This window comes from Bacillus rossius, chromosome 2, assembly GCF_032445375.1.
Source record: "Bacillus rossius redtenbacheri isolate Brsri chromosome 2, Brsri_v3, whole genome shotgun sequence".
NCBI classification, from domain to species: Eukaryota; Metazoa; Arthropoda; class Insecta; order Phasmatodea; family Bacillidae; genus Bacillus; species Bacillus rossius.
The window spans coordinates 112320519-112338367 of NC_086331.1; the positions used below are offsets into that span (position 1 = coordinate 112320519).

General features: G+C 34.7%; 1 protein-coding gene across 1 annotated transcript in view; it reads right to left on the reverse strand.

The window, feature by feature from the left end:
- Positions 1-797: 797 nt before the first annotated feature.
- Positions 798-17849, reverse strand: part of LOC134529623 (carboxypeptidase D-like) — a 111944-nt gene continuing 94892 nt past the window's right edge. Inside the window, exons 22-25 of the mRNA XM_063363919.1 lie at positions 16777-16927; positions 15758-16030; positions 14417-14560; positions 798-11279 (exon numbers count right to left, since the gene is read on the reverse strand). Coding sequence (XP_063219989.1) covers positions 11200-11279; positions 14417-14560; positions 15758-16030; positions 16777-16927 — 648 coding nt within the window. The 3' untranslated portion in view covers positions 798-11199. The remainder of the gene's footprint in view (positions 11280-14416; positions 14561-15757; positions 16031-16776; positions 16928-17849) is intronic.

A 17849-nucleotide genomic window follows, 5' to 3' on the forward strand; every position in this document is an offset into this window, starting at 1 on the left:
CGTGATGACTACGTCGCTAGTGGTTGAACTCAACATCACAAAGTCAAAATAGCCAGAGTACGAGTCAACAACAAGGAGATATTCTTTCCCTTTATACTGGAACATATCTGAGGCGACATATTGCCAGGGTCGGGATGGAACTTGCTCACTGCTTAGAAGCTCCTGTGGTGAATCATTTTGAATTTTTTGGCATGTAGCACATTGTTGAACATACCTGGTGATGTCTTGCGCCATACCTGGCCAGAACACATGTTCTCGTACCAATGCCAGTGTGCCTTGAGTTCCTTTGTGGGATAGGTGGAGTTGTGACAAAACTAATGATTTCCAGCCCGGGGGTATTACTATTTTGTTGCCCTTGAAGATGATGTCTTCATACACTGCTAATTCTTCACGGAAGGTCCAGTATTTTTGCAGGTTGGCCGGTGCTTGATTTCTTGTGTCTGGCCAACCTTGCAGTATCATCTGACGAAGATCCGACAGTTCTGCGCTTTCCTGGATGCAGTCCTTCAGTTGTAGTGCCCGTGAGGGTGACAACGGTATGGTCACGTGTACTTCAAACATGGGATGTGGGTCTGGCTCTGGCATGTTGTTACAGTCTCGGCTCAATGTATCTGCTATGTGCAGTTCTGTTCCTTTCCTGTAGATGATGGTTGGGTTGTATGGTAGTATTTCAAACTGTATTCTGTGGAGTCTTGTTGGGCTGTCTTGGAGGGGTTTCTTGAAAATTGCCTCTAACGGCCTGTGGTCCGTTTCTATAGTCAAATGCTGGTTTCTCCAGATGTATTCATGAAATTTTTTGCAAGCCGACAATATGGTATAGGCTTCTTTTTCTATTTGGCTATAGTTCTGTTGGGACTTAGAGAGTGCCTTAGATGCGTACATAATAGGCTGGCCCTCTTGAATGAGCACTGAAGCTACAGAGTGGCTACTGGCATCTACTGAGAGTGTTACCGGCGTAGTGTGGTCATAGTATCTCAGAAGAGGTGGAGATTTTAATGATTCCTTAAGTGCTGCAAATGCAGTTTTTTGTTCTGCGCCCCAGTGCCACGCAACGTTTTTTTTTCCAGTAGTTTTCTAAGTGGCGCTGACAGTTCTGCAACTCTGGGAATGAATTTGGATAAGTAATTCACCATTCCCAGAAATCGTTGAAGTTCTATGACCGATGATGGTTCCTTCAATCTTTCAACTGCTTCTGTTTTCGCCGGATCTGGAAGGATTCCCGTGTCAGACAGTATGTGTCCTAAGAATTTTATTTGTTTTAGTGAAAACACGCACTTGCTCGAGTTAAGCGTTAGCCCTGCTTCTTTCAGTTTGCTGATTGCCACGTTGGTGATTTCCTCTAATTCTTCCTTGCTTTCTGCATGTATAAGGATGTCGTCCATCGAACATTCTGCACGTGGTACATCTCGCAGTGTGTGACTCATTATCTGCTGAAAAACTTCGGGTGCAGAAGCTAGTCCAAACGGCATCCTTTTGCATTTGTACCTGCCCCATGGAGTGGCAAACGTCAGGTACTGCGACGTTCTATCGGTCACTTTGAGCTGCCAGAATCCCTTTTTGCAATCAAGGAGTGTGAAATATTTGGATCCCTTTAGTCGTGCTGTTATTTCCTCTACAGTCTGTAAGGGATAGTGTCGTCTCTTTAGGTTTTTGTTTACATCAGATGGGTCCATACAGATTCTAACTTTACCATTTTTTCTCACCACTACCATGGGAGATACTGCCGGCATAGGTTCGTTCATGCGTTCGATGATTCCATTAGTGACCATGTAATCCATTTCTTCTTTAACTTGATCTCGAATGGTGTAAGGTACTTTCCTTGGTGTGTAGATCATGAATTTTGGTTCTTCTACCAGGTCAATGTCATGTGCAAACCCTTTTAAACATCCTATCCCTTCGAAAAACTCACCATCTGCAACCGCTGTTTCCACTCGTTTGATAAACCCCGATGATTCACAGGCCTGCCTCCCTAAGATGCACGGTAGACCCTTGTTCACCACACGGAACGTGAGCATGTGTGTGGTTTTCTTGTTGGTAAACACACTGACTGTTGTCTCCCCTAATACTGGAACACTGTGTTGGGTGAACGACAGGAGTCCTCTTGTTCTGGAAGGGGTCACATGTAGCAAGCTTTTACTGGCGACACTACTATTTAACACGTTACATTGTGCGCCTGTGTCCAGTTTGAAAGTAACCTTTTGTTTGTTGGGTAGCACCAGTTTTTCTGTCCAATCCAGTTCACCCTGGTGTATGTTTATGTTTGACACATAGAATGTGGCAGCGTCTTCCTTTTGTAAGTATTGGTCCTGGGGTCTGCTAGTAATTGTGTGCACTTGTTTTGACCTACATACCTGAGCTAAATGATTTAATTTCCTGCACTTTTTGCATTCTTTTCCCAGAGCTGGGCATGGGCGTTGTTGATGGATATAACCGCACCTGTGACAGTTAGTTTTTGTGTGTGTTTGTTGATCGCTAGTTGCAAGGGTGGGGTTTTTACGACTTAGAGTATGTACCGCTGGTAAAGGTGCATCAGCTTGCATAGCCTGTACTTGTTGTTTAGTTACTTCCCACGCCCTGCATATTTTCACTGTTTGGGTAAATGTGAGATCTTCTTCTGCTAACAGTTTTTCCCGAACTTTGTCACTGGTAATTCCTACCACCAACTTGTCACGAAGTAAACTATCATATAACTCTCCAAATTCGCACCTTTTTCCTTTATTGATAATTGAGGTTAGGAACTCGTCAAATGGTTGGCTTTCTTCTTGCTTCATTTTGTTGAAGATGTATCTTTCGTATGTAATGTTCGTTTTTGGTGCGAAGTGTGCATCAAATTTGGTTTTGATGACGCTAATGTCCGTACTTTCCTTTTGAGTGAGTGTGAATGTGTTGTAAATGTTCGCTGCATCAGGTCCAATCGCGGTCATGAATGTCTCGACTTGGATTTCAGGAGCCTTTTTCTCGAGATTGGTTGCTGTTGTGTACCAGTTAAATTGTTGCAGCCACGATTTCCAGAGTGCTGGCATTCCATCTTCTGATACCGATAAATATTTTGACGGTTTCAAGCTAACCCCCGATTCTGCCATTGTTTGCTATTTATTCACCAATTAGTTCGCAGGCGGACCCGGGTTTCGGCACCATGTAGTTTCACTTAAAGTCCTTTAATAACTACTAAGGTAGTGTCAACAATACATGACTACATAGACGGATAATTAGAAACACTGCTTATTTACAGATAAAAAATTATACACTACTGCCTCGTGTCTGTCGTCCATTATGGCGCGAGTTCACTGTCGCCAACCTAGGAAACCCAACTTATCCACGACAGTGACACGACTTCAAATTGATCTTATGATGCTATCTGAACATACAAAATGTTTTTATTTCACAGTTCAAACTGCTGGTAAGCCAGCAATGAAAGGGTATCAGGATTACTTCAAGGTCACTAAATACCATTCAATAACAAAGTTTACTTTATTTCCTACAAAATGATACACAAATATAAATTTTGTTCACAGATACAAATACAAATGCTTTGGCTCTGTACAAAATGCAGCCACAATTTTATAAAGGAATGTTAACATTCAAAACCAATAAAAACTTACCTTACATGAAAATTTGTGTTGATCAAAACAGCACTCACAATTTGTTTTACTAAAACTATAGAAAAAAAAAAAGTAATTTGTTCATCTGAGGTAAGGGTTTTTAAAACAGATCATTTCATAACAAACATCACTTTTGGTCTAATATTCATAGTCAAAATATTATACTTCTTCAATATACCATATCACAGTGCTAACATCTCTAACCTTAAACTGCATGCTGGCTAAGTTCAAGGCACTAGTACTTGTATGAATTGATTTCATCCAGAAGATGTTTCCATTATGAGGAATGGATAGTATAAATTAAAAAACACCAAATGTCATACATCATCTTATTTTTTATGGTTAATTGTTTATGACATACAAACCTACTTGTTTCAGCAATTAGTCCTAAGTACATCACTATTTGTGTCCGGACTATTAAAATATTAGCTTGGAAACAATGTTGCTGGTACTATTTTAAAAATAATTTCAGAAAAATTTAATTTCCTGTTCTCCTTCACTGTAATCTTAGACACTTGTTCCAACTGTGAAACAGCGATAGGCATTTAATATATGGACTTGCATATTATGACGAAAGCAGGAGACTTGTAAAAAAAATTTGTCAAAACAAAAATGTTTTTACAACAGACATTATGGCTAATGTGTTTGAACATATAATACAACCAATGAAGCAGAGTGAGCAAGCATGCACTCAATCACAAGGTAGACTTATGAGCATTTTTTGAAGAGCATTGCACGGACTAGGAACACAGGTAGAGCTGCAGCAACAGGTGCAGTATATACGTATATAGTACAGATTTATAACCAGAAAACAAAGGAAGGCCTACATCACAGAAATGATGCATCATAGAACATATCATCATTAACCTAATTGTGTTGTTTTGAAGACTAATCATTAATACCCAATCTACTACACTCACGAACTGTAACAGTAGGTAACACTCAAATATGCAGTCTCATAAACAGTGCTGACATAAAAATTATATTTTACAAATTCTAAATTTATTCAAATTCATCTTAAAGCAACAAAAAGTAGAACAAATTACAGTTTTAAAGGCTATGATAAAATATAATAACAAATCATCATAAGTTTGATGAGCAAAACCTATGCACACTTCTCAATGAACAAACATTAAAATTCACAAAACTCAACTTACCTTTTTGTCATACTAACTGCTTTAAAACAAAACATTCTGTTTTCACGCTTTAAAAAATCTTTCAGGATTACACATTACATGATTACAGCATAAAAATCACAACTCAATAAATATTTATTCATATTTACAATGTATACAAAATCATCTGCATATAACAGGGTAGCAAATAAAACTTCATCTCTATTTATAATAAAAACCTTTGTTTTTAATTGTGCAAAAGAAAAAATTCCTAAAAAATTCTTAAGGCTCTTTCTCTCATATATATAAACTTAATGAAGAAGTACAGTTTATTAAGTTATTTACAAAAAACTTTGATGAAAATAACAACACAATGTTTAACAATTTTTTTGCTTCCTGGGAATTTAGAGTAGCGAGGTTTTGATTGCTGGATGATTTTAAGTTGCATGATTTTAAGTAAGGCCTGCTGACAGACAATTAATAACTACAAAGTAAGCCAGCATCTCAAAAGCAGTAGTTAATAAAAGGTATTCAACATTTATTTTTGTCAGTTTATTAAGAATGCATTTTTTCACAAGTGTTGGCTCATCAGTCAAAATAATTAAATGTAATTTCACCACTCTATGCTCAGGGAAAAATTAAAGCATGCAATTAGTAAAATATCACTAAACATGTACTGGAAAGATGTGCCAATAGGACCAACCCCGTTAATAAAAAAAACTGTTCCACAACCAGAACTGTGACGGGCCTTTGCACCTACGTCTATACACCTTGCTCTTGCTCTGAGCGACTTGTGAAACCATGCCATGTTTATACATATATTTCCTATTCACACCTATATTATGCACAAAGTCATTCAAGTTACAAACCAAAAAATTAAAAAATTCATATATCCATTGTGAACAGTGCAAAAAAAGTTCTTTGTTCTAATGAAAACCTTTTTTCAGAACAGGCTGGTGAAAAAAATTTATTTCGTGGTGTATACTGCATAACAAAACCAATTACGATACCAGTTGAGATAGTTTTGAACAAATGTTGTAAAGTAGCATCTATTACACAGAGATGTGGAAAGAAAGCACTTACAAACAAATGATGTTGAGATAGTTTTATTATGCTCAATAAGTTTGAAGTTAAGCAATAAGAGAACTTATTTCATAAATTTGGCATAAGTGTGTGAAAATACCAAAACAAAGTCATTGTCTCTTCAATGACTAGGCTTCAACATAATAATATCTGCCTATATAAATTATCTACGAAAAAAAAAAGATTTAAAAAAAAAGTTTTCAATCCCTGTCCGTAAGTTGTGAACAACTATCATAAAACTCCTTTGGAATAAAGATAATCTTTATTATTTCTTCTTTATTTCATTATTTGTAAGCACTTCATGTACTTCCAGGAAGTAAGTGTTAGTTACTATAATATAAGTAAACAGGAAACAAAATTAAAAGAAATGACCTGAACTCTTTTTCTCAATTTAATAACAGAATTAATTATGTATATAAAAAAACTAGTGTAAACTAAAAAGTAATTCTATTTTGGTACGGGCAGTAAGTTTAACAGTAAAACCTTCTTAAGATAATGGAAAAACCAAACAAATTATGTTTCTTAAGCAGGAACCTATTAAAAGGGTAAGTAAAACAAGTACGAGTTTCATGGGTTAAAAGGTTGTGCTATTCGGAAGATATACAGTGCCTAGTAAATTCTACACTGAATAGCAGTTTATTTACAGAAGTTTTTTAAGGACAGGGAAATTTAGCAAATCGCAAAATAATGCAAAATATAATAATTTCTATTAAAAATGTGAATTGTTTTAATAACAATTTTTTATATGCAAAATATTGACTAAAAGAGCTAATATTTACATTTTAAAACCTAGTTATTCATCCACTTTGCTTATTAACTGTGGCCATGTAAACTGTATTTTAGTTCAGGAATATAAAGACACATTTACTACAACTTTTACATACATTTCTTTTGTTTTGCAGTTGCAATGTCTGTTTCACCGTAGATAAAAGTGGCATATAAACTCATACTGTGTATATGGTGGTAGATCAATTGTGAATATCAATTTATACAACTGTTAAAACTATTGGGTTCATTACTTTTAACGTCCATGGAAAAAGTGTAATCTTGTTACCGATTGCAGTCCATGGTCATAGTTATTTTTAATCCCATTACAAATGCTTGATTAAATAAATACAAACACCACAAATAATTGTTTGCCATGAAGTTTGAAAGGTAAAAATACTCAGTTTTTTCAGTAAATCACAAAATATTTTCTGATAATTATTTTTTTAAGAGACAGCTTTGATTACTTGTGCTTCATGTTTTTGATAGTGCTTATGAATGCTTTTACACCAGCCATCATTATTTGTTTTGAGTTTGAAGTGCTGCAAATGGTGTGTTTTTCATTACGAGCATAAATTTACAAAAAGTAACCATTGGAAATCGTGTTACATTAAAAACGCCATTAAGGAAATAAAAGATGGCATTGTTGTATTACGGTTCTTTAACTAAAACACAAGTGTTGTCATGATAGGATGCGTCCGAACAAGTATCACGTAAGAATATTTTTATAGGAAATTTTTTTAAAGTAATTTTGTGTTAATTTGATGCTTATTAAAAGGGAAAATCAAATGACCCCAAAACATATAAAAGAGAGATGTTATGGTTAATGTTATAGGAAACTTTAGGTGCTATATTATTCTGACTTTCAGGCGGAAAAACGTGTTAAGCCATGTCATCTTAAACAGGTTTTACTGAATGGTTATTTATCCATTTTATAGGTGAGCCTGCAGCAACAAAACTAATAACCAGTAATGAGAACACAAAAGGAAAACCTAAATCTCACTAAAGAATAGTTTTAAACTGTGTGCTTCTAGATAATTAATACTGTCTGTTATAACTGAATATGAATTTTTTCATTTATAACAAATTTGTCAAGCTTTGTTGAAAATAAATTATTTAAAAATAATTATTTGAAATTTCCTGTTTAGAAATTCATTCATCAACCCTTTTATGGGATGACGTGGCACCTGTGTTTCTGGCGAGAAATTGTTTGAAGCTTCTTCCCTGGAGGATTTACTCTCATGATAAGCAGTCCTGAATAACCTAGCAAGTGGTTGTAATCCACCAGAATGACAAGGAGTAAAAGGCCAAAGTAGGTATGCAAACTTACGACATTTCACAAGTAAAGCCACAAGTCCTAGTTTTATACTGTTCACCAGTAATTAACCCACAAATCATAAGATTATTACTTATATTGGTCTCCTAGGAACCCTAGGTTTATTTTAGTGATTTTTCTATGCATTCTAGGGTTACACATTTTTTTTGGAGCATTCAGATGTCACTACTTCTTATGTAAAAGTTTAGTTTTGATAATCTGGCTTTTTCTAAGAAAAGATTGTATTTTTTGTTGGTGATATAATTATGTGAATACTTTAACACTTTTTAAATTTCCACCAAAACATAATAATTATAGTACTAATATTTATTAAGTACTCATTGAGTTTCACTTTGTGCTATTTTAAATGTACATAATTAAAACTGTCACAACAATATTAAACCCAGAATAAATTATTAGATAGAGATAATTGATGACAATGACACTGTCATTTCTGTTCCTTACATAAAAGCACAAATGTGGGTGCTTTTTTTTTATCAAAATGGAAGATGCAGAGTCTTAAAAATAATTCACTATGTTTTCCATCAGCTTGGGAATCAACTAAATACAGTATGTACATAAAAGAATGTCCCAGTTATAAATTTTAATAGTATCAACTGTAAGTGCTGTAGAGTTTTGGTCCAAGGTCACAATTAAAAAGTAACTCAAACAATTTTTGACATGCGCATGCACAAGTACTGTCCTGTTGTTTTCTCGCTTGCAGCACCACCTATGCAAAATGACAACTCCTGGGCGTAAAGCATTTTGTATTCTGCAATTTGCTAAGAGTGAATATGTAATTTCAGTTAAATATGCATTTCGTTTAAAGTTTAATTGTGATCCTCCACGTGATAAAAACATCTGCCGATGATATAGGCCATTCGAAACGACCGGATATGTTTGTAAAAGGAAAAGCACGGAACGACCAAAAGTGTCTGTAAAGGATAGTGACCATGTCAGAGCATCTTAAATGGGTAGTCCTAAGAAATCTGTTTGGAAAGCAAGTCTTGAACTTCAGTTGCCAAAGACTACCGCGTGGAAGCTTTTAAGAACACATTTACACATGCATCCATACCGGTTACAGTTGCTACATGCTTTAAAGACAGATAACTATGGTGTGCGTTCTAACTTTGCAATTCAAGTGTGTGAGCAGGAAGATGACTTTCTTGATTGTGTGATGTTCAGCGATGAGTCAACTTTTCACCTAAGTGGAAAGGTAAATAAATACCCATAATGTTCGTATCTGGGGGTCAGAACATCCACATGAACTTAAAGAACACCAAAGAAATTCCCTAAAATTAAACTTTTCTGCGCTGTGTCCCGAAGTCAAGTGTACAGACCACATTGTTTCGCTGAAGCTACCGTAACAGGAGTGGCTTATCTGAATATGTTGAAAGAATGGCTCTTTCTCCAATTAGTAGAGGGTGAACCTGTAAACTTTATTTGGCAACAGGATGGAGCCCCTCCCCATTGGAATTTCTTTGTACGAGAGTGGTTGAACATTGAAGTCCTTGACCATTGGGTTGGTCGTAATGGTCGAGACGACAGAGCTCTTTTTCGCTGACCTCCATATTCACCTGACATAACGCCACGCGATTTTTAGCTTTGGAGCTTCATAAAAGATTGTGTCTATGTCCCGCTGATACCTAATGTTTTGCCACAGTTGAGAAACAGAAGTGAATAAGCTATTGCTTCCATTACTACGGACAGGTTAACCGAATTGTGCGAAGAATTGGACTTTAGGTTGGATGTGTGACGTATAACTAAAGGTACACATTCTAAACATTTGTTAGAAAAACTAGGTTAGTTTACATTCAATTTGATGTATTATTTGTTGTAAATAGTCTAAATCGGACTGTTATAATATACCATTGAAACTGGGGTATTCTTTCATAGACATCCTGTATTTACTGAATTACATATTAACAATTTACACACTTGCTACTATTAACCCTACATTTCACTGTTTATTAATTCTAATCTAAAAATTGTCAAGTTCCAACCAAATTTTCCACCTTATGACATCCACACAGAACATGTACGAGTGATGAACCAGGTTGGCACTTACATTAACGCACTTGCTTGTCTCCAAGATACCTGTGCCACAGTGTGCACCAATATAGTAATGAGACTCAGCCCAAGTGTGCAGGCCAAATCATATCACATAACTGACAAACAAAACATACTTTGAAAACGTTAGTATATGCATGAATGCAGCTATGTAATCATCCACCAATTCATCAACCAATAATAGTAAGTACCAATCACAGACAAGAAGCCAAGAAACAATATTTTACCCATTTAAATATCAATATAGAATAAATTGTTTGGTTTCACAATTTTAACTATGTAGCTTCGTTTCACTGCACTGTTATGATAGCTGTAGTTACAAATGATAAACATCAGAACATTCAGCAAATTCTGTTGATTAACTTATAATTACATTACAGCGTAACAAACACCTTATTGGTGGTGAAAAATTGGAAGCACCAGAAACATAAGCTTCTGCAAATAGTATGATGCAAGACCAAAGTCATAAAAATAAAAGCTACAATAATTTTTTTTTATATCTGTCAAATAAGTACATCAAATAAATAAAGCATCATAGCAAAGTTGCCTTAAACTGGAAAAACCACACTAGAGCTGCTCAAGTATTTTCTGCATTGTACAATTACACCTGAATTCCAGATCATTACATTTGAAGTATGTTGTAAAAATGAATTTCAGTATTCAATGTAATGCATCTGTTAGTATTTTTATAAAAATAAAACAACAAACTTTCTTTTAGCCATAAAAACAAGGTACTGTACATGATTCATTCATATTATTGCTGCCAATGAATACTGATATTGGAGGCTGAATCAATACAACTTTGGGCTAAGTATTTTTAAGTATAAAACCATACATTAGTAACTTTTAAGTCATGTGAAACACACACATTATACTTTTTAAAAACAAACAGAATGAAAAAAAATTAGATAACTAATTACAGTAATATTGCAATATTTTTTTCCAGCACTTTAAGCTGCAACCCCAACACTACACCTCAAAAACTTCCACTTGCAATCACCTCCATTGCATCAACCTCCACTTAATAAAAATTCACAAATTTCACAAGTAAAAGCTGCCAATATGAAAAAATATTAATATTAGAACTAATTTATAATTGTATTATTTAATAAAAAATTTACAAGTTATGTTTATATCACACTCTTTTTATTTTGCCAAGCATTAAGATGAACAATGATTTGTTAACAAAAAATAAAAGCCATTTTATTCTGCAGTCTTATTAACCAATTACCTAGATAGTTTTCTGTGGTTATTTCTTCCAAGTATTAACTAAAACAATTTCATCTTCTGAATCTTCATCAAAATAAGGTGCTGAAACTTCCAAATGACCTTTAAACCAAAACAATATCAATGGTTGAACACAAACAGATAATGATCTCACACAAATTATATTTAACACAAATAAAATATTAACATAAAAAAATTTATAAGTGCTAACAATAATATTTTTCTCTTTACATAGTAAGTGAGGCAGGGATGAAAATTACTTTAAATGTACAGCTGAATTTAAAAGGTAAAATGATCAGGTGAGATGAGCTTGACACATTCAATTCAACAAGAACTATTTATGTTGATCTCAAGCAATGTAAAATGTCAATTTACTGGACAAAAAACTTGTTAGTGCCAAGCTTTAATTTTTTACATTTAACGTATCTACACAATATGTGAACGTTGGATCTTTACAGTTTTGGAGGAAGTAAAGTTGCTGTGGTGCTTAGTCTTATTTTTGACTAAATAACTGATGGCCTCACGATAATGTTAAATTTCTAGTTTATCCCAATTTTTTTAAGTTTGCAACATGGATGATGGAAACCTAGTAAAGAAGTTGAATGTTAATCCTAGCCCACCTTACTTAACGATAAATGAATGAAGAAAGTTTACACAGAAGGCATGTTTCGAAATGAAATTTTAGGCTCTAAATTGCCCACGTATCCACATTAGGGGCTCAGCAATTTTGACATTTGGGGTCTGAACTTACGTAGTTCAAATGCAAGGCCAGTTAGTGTTGAATTTGAACCCTGCATGAGTGTGCCGTGTTAGTACAATATGTACTGTACACATACACATTCGGTACTAGTATTCTATTATTACAGACACCATCATAGTCCTACAATTCAAACGTGTATAAGATGGTAATTTACCTTAACCTGACAGCAAAGCAAAATAACTTAAATGACACACACAACACCCCAACAAATTAGTTAAATAAAACGCATAGCCAATATTTTGGGCTGACGAAACATACCTGGTGCAAATGAAAATGTAGAATATATTCACTGTTCTATACTTAATTATATATAAAAGCATACAAATGCATGCAAATGTAGCAAGGAAATATATTACCTTTGTTTCTCTACTGTGCCAAATATTTTTCATTATAATTTTTTACTGTCACAATATTTTTTTTATATTAGATTTCAGGATTCAAAACACTTTTGAAAAGTAGGCATAGTGAAAGGAATTCTACGGCTGGACACACTCTGTAATCTGGCACCAATCAAGCCGCTTGCGTTCAGATATCTTCAGGTGGTCGCCAAGCCGCATTACAGCGCTGCTAGAGCTTTGGTAGCTCACAGTTTATCATTTCCCTCTGTTTTCATTTCTGTACAGTGTTTGCTGTTTTCAAGCATGTTACATTTCACAGGTACATTTCTGTAGTGATTTTTTTAAGAAGACCAACACTCATCTGTATTTTTTAAGTGAAAATTCTTTGGGCGCGATAGGAGTAAAATTTCAAGCCGAAATTTAATGCAACGTTTTCGTGAAACATTATCGTGATATGTTTCTGATGCCAAAGAGTTGTAAAGAGAGCATATACGAGTTGAGGTTTTAAATTTCCAAAGAAGTTGAAATCAATCATGTGTACTGAGTTCAAAGTGCTCTTTTTTTCTACAGAGCAACATGTTTCAACTTGTTTTAAATACCATTGTACTGTGTGTGAATTTTTCTTTGATTCACCTGTTAAAACTATATTTACATTTGATAATCCAGTAAAATCACTAACCCCGTTGGTCGTGGTCTATAACGTGCCGGATTAAAAAACTTTCACTGTATTTTGCATTGAAATATGGTTCGACATAAGTTATATTTTTACTACTGAATGGAGCTGATAATTTATGTAAGCTTGCATAACTCTCTTTAAATGCAGTGTTGTCAGTCAGTGATTCTCCCACTAGATTTGGTGGGTTTATAAATTCCTCAATGGTAAAATATTTTATGCAAGTGGGTTTCATAGTGGTTTTCAGCAGCTCAGTGAGAGGTATTTATTGAAATTTGGTGGTATATTTCATTTGATAAAATAATTCTAATATTTCAGTATTTTGTGTTAATTATAATGCCAGATGCTATGTAGTGTACAGTAAAAATTTTAATTTTGCAATTTTATCTACCAAAAGTACAAAAAGGGAAATGCGATTTAAATTTTTCCTTTTTCAATTCCATTAGTACTTCAGGTGTGCATTATTATTTTTGAAGATTTTTTTGGTGTCTTCAGGTAAAAGCAAACGTTTATTTCATTTTCCGTGTTTAATGAGTGTAGCGTCCTGTTAACTAATAACAGAAGGGTGCTGTTGATACGAACAACAGATTTGGTCAATTTTTCCTAGTAGCCATGTAGGTAACGTCACACCCTAAGACTTAAGCAGGGTTGCACAGTCGTGACTTCAGGCAAAGTAAAGTACTATTTCTCTATTTGATTATCCCGCAAATTTTTGCTTGGACTCCCTCTGAGTCTTTATGCCTAGTAATTTACATAGTGTGGCATCAAGCACCACCATCTAGGTATACGAGAATTCCAAAACTAGGACCTGATAAAAACAGTTGTCTGCATTTTAGTAAGTTATTTATATTAATTTAGGAAATTGAAAGAATATACGTTTATGATATTTTAAAACATCTTGAATGTTCTTGAAGGATGTTGTTAGCAGCGCAATTCACACCATGTAGATCAGTCCTCAACTGAAGTGTTGACCAGTACGTTGCATGTGGCTTGGCAACTCACCTCAAGCAAAGAACTCTGTGGTGCTGGATAGTTCAATACTTGTGGTTTTGCCATGCCATGTTGTATTTAAAGATTTTTGGCTGACTTTCTTAATGTTAGGGTAAAAAAAAAAAACCTTTTTACTATAGGTGTGTGATTAAGCCCAATGGATGGCAATAATAGTACAGACATTAAGAGAGACCTGACACGAAAAAACTAGACCAAATAGAACAAAAACAAACAAAAATATCTCCAGTCCCTTTAAATATCTATACTACTGTTATTATTCCAACTATTATTGTCATTATTATTAGTCTAGTTACAAATCACTAATTTTTACAGGATGTTATCATAAATTTCAATGGCAAATGTTCATTAACAGAAACAAAAACTATTTTGCACGACAAAATTTCTCTTTACAGGCAGTAATTAAGTTATTAAATTTTTATTTATGTTCATTACAAATTGAAAATTAGATTGCAGTTACCTGGTTCTTCTTTCTTCATATCATCATCTTCATAAAGCGAAAGTTTTTGAGACAACAAAGAAAATTCAGTATTTTTATACTTCTTGGTCCTGCATGATGTGTAGCAGCAGACCCCCAACAGTATAATGAACAAACACAGGCAGCCTACAACACACAAACATCACGATCAGACAAAGGGCAGCACTGCAGTCCAGAAATACTGTCACTTTATCCCTCATACAATTTGTCATTTCCAAAATCAATCTGCTAAAACATATTAAAGCTGATTTCAAAGTACATTTACACCAAAGAAAACATCAAAATGCCAATATTAAATTTAATTCTTTGACAATGAGAAACACATCTGATCTAGAGTCAGAGGGGGTTCATAATTTTACTAAAGATTGAGATAGCTATTTCTCTCTTTTTTTTTTTACAAAAAAAACATGTCACTAGGACCTACAGGAACAATATGTTTTACTGTGATTGTAAATTTTCCAGTGCCGTTGGATTTTATTTTTCCATGTTATTCACTGTTTAGACACAGGGTGGGGTGGTCAGTTTATTTGCCTGGCGCGTGGCTTTGCCAGGAACAAAGGCACGGTGATGCGCACGTAGCACTGTTATGCTAATTCCTGGCATTCCTTTCTTCCAGTGATGGTTGGTCTTGCACAGCAGTGTGTCTTGCGGGCACCTAACACTGATGTCTGCACCGGCAGTAATGCAATCGTGTGCCGAGCCATAAATACAAGCACAGACAGGGCCAACTCCGAAGGCCTAGTGAAAGTAAATTTACTTTATGAAGCACTCTCAGTGCGTTTGAGAGGGTAACACAAGCCAAGGTATGTCGGAGTTCAGTTCCAGTCAGTCTTCAGGGGTCGTTGGTCACTCAGAAGGTAAGTTGAATGCTTCTATCTCTCACGGGAGAGTGTCTTCCACAAGGAAATCACTGATTAGGTCTCTGTGTCACTTTCATTTTTAAGATAATCTCTAAGGTCTAAAACCTAAGCTGTAAGTCATAGAACTCCCTACATTGGCATAAGTGTAACGTTTTTGTTTGGTAGGATTTAGATTATTAAACTGTATAGTCAATAGTCTTAGTTTCCTTCTTATGATCAAAACTTGGGTTTCAAAAACAATTTCAGCACACACAACAAAGTAAACCTACTATGATCAAGAAACATCTTTAATCCAACAAGCCTACAAAACAAGATGAAACAAAAAAAGAAGTTAATCCATTGGCTTAAGCCAAATGCTGGGCTGTATTTAATGGTTTTACAATGGTAACTACTAGCTAAAATCACTCCGACTATTCGTAACATAATTTAAAGATAACAATACTTATTGGTGGCTTGAACTTACCAGTGACCATTATGAAGACTAGCCTTGGCATGCCCAAAACAGTTTCGTCACGAGCCAGTTTAAACATTACTTGCGTTGGCTTTCTGCTTTCTACTACAGTGACCATTTTTGTTGTTGTCAAATGATGTGGGGCAGACACAGTAACAATGTAATGACCAGATAGCAGAAGTCTCCAATAGGCACCAGTACGCGTTGATTTGACTGTGTGGCTGCTGCCTTTCACTGTTAACGTTGCTCCTATAATTGGTCTGTCATTGCTATCTGTCACGTATCCTGCAGCAAAAAAAAAAAATCACACAATAAAACTGATGGATGAGCAATCGGTTATGTTTTTAATACAAAGTAATTAGGATACACTTGATTCTCATATCCAACATACCTTACGAAAATACATGAGATATTAGAGGAGATTATAAATGTGTAATATATATATATTTTTTAGATGGTATCAGTGGGGTTTTATGTCACCTGGTTCTGTAAACAAACAAGGTGGCAAGGACCTACAAGACTCTTGTGGGCTCATAACCATTTAGAAACCATCAAAGGTTGAGATTATACATATGATCCTTGCCATATGAGCTTCACATGTTAGTGATCATGGCCATTGACTCCTTTAAACATTCTGACAATACAAATCGCTATCCAAAACGGGTATTTAAGTTTAACACATTTTATATTTTTTTATAAACATTGCTTGGTCACAGACACAAATTTTCCACAGTTTATTTACTCAAATTCGGCAGAGAGTTGAAATGGTTTAAAAATTAAATATGTACAGTATTCGTTTAAGTAAAAACTTAACAGTCAGCATTATCCAAATTCTAGATGGTTAGGTGCATAGAGAAATATAACCACACAAATGACATTAACCTAAAGTAAAATTAAAAAAAAAAATACAAAACTTTTAAGTTCACAGTTTATGTATGTCACAGTTTATGTATGTAATCACTGTAGTTCTTAAGCAATGCATTGCAAGTGAAAAAAAATAATTTGACAAAAAGATATTGTGGAGTTAGTACCTGTGATGCCTCGTTTAACCCAGGAGAGAGTGTGAAATAAGCTTGCTTTGTGTGCTTCCCAAATGGCGGTCAGTTGGGATGCCTCTGGTGCTCTGTCACAGTGCACATAGACGGTCACTGTAAATGCTGAGTTATTACTGTAAATGTATTCCTGGGGGGAAAAAAAGCATCTGAAGGCATTAGAACAGGAGGAAATGGTCACAGATTATGTAAATGTAATTATAACCCAAAAACTACTAAGACACAAAATCAAAGAAATAATCACAAAAAAATAATCAAAACACTAAAACACAATGTTTTATTTTAAACAATATTCTAGATTAAGAATATTTATTCAGGCATATACAAAAGAAAAGCAGGAAAATGCTATACTTGTTTAAGGAATAGATCATTATTTTACAAACATAAATTCTGTAAAAGAAAGATAATTTTCCATTCACCAGCACAGAATGTCCTGTTTGCATTTATTTAAATCAAAGCCCGGTGTTTACCTATACCCTCTGTGTTTGGCTTTAAGTCTGGCTCCACATCACTTTTAATTCAACTTAAAAAAATATCTAAAATTTTATTATGATAGTACTATTAAGAGACCAAACCAACTAATCATGCAGCAAGTTGACATATCATCACTTCTACTACTAACATAACATATTGTTATGACTTATGTGGGGAGAACTGGGTTCGTAAGGGATAGCCCAATTAAGTTATGTTACAGTTTTATTAATTACTAATATTTACATTACTGATAAGTAATTGTACTTAAAATTGTCCGATCACCAATCACTGGCACTTAAAAATGTTTATTCGCAAGTCACTCAATGTCTGTCCAGTTCCACAGTTCGCACTCCTCATTGGAGCTAGACTCATCAGTGGTTTTTCTTAAATATATGTGAAGAGTGTTGTGTATGAAAAAGGTTGTAAATGGAATGAGTATGTTTGAATGAATATGATGTCTATGTCTTCAAACAGTTAAATACCACTGGAGGTGAGTTCAAAGTCGTACAGATTGTAAGGCCTAACAAGTTTCATCGTGCACTCTTTGTGAAAAAATTTAGCAGAAAAAACTTAAAATT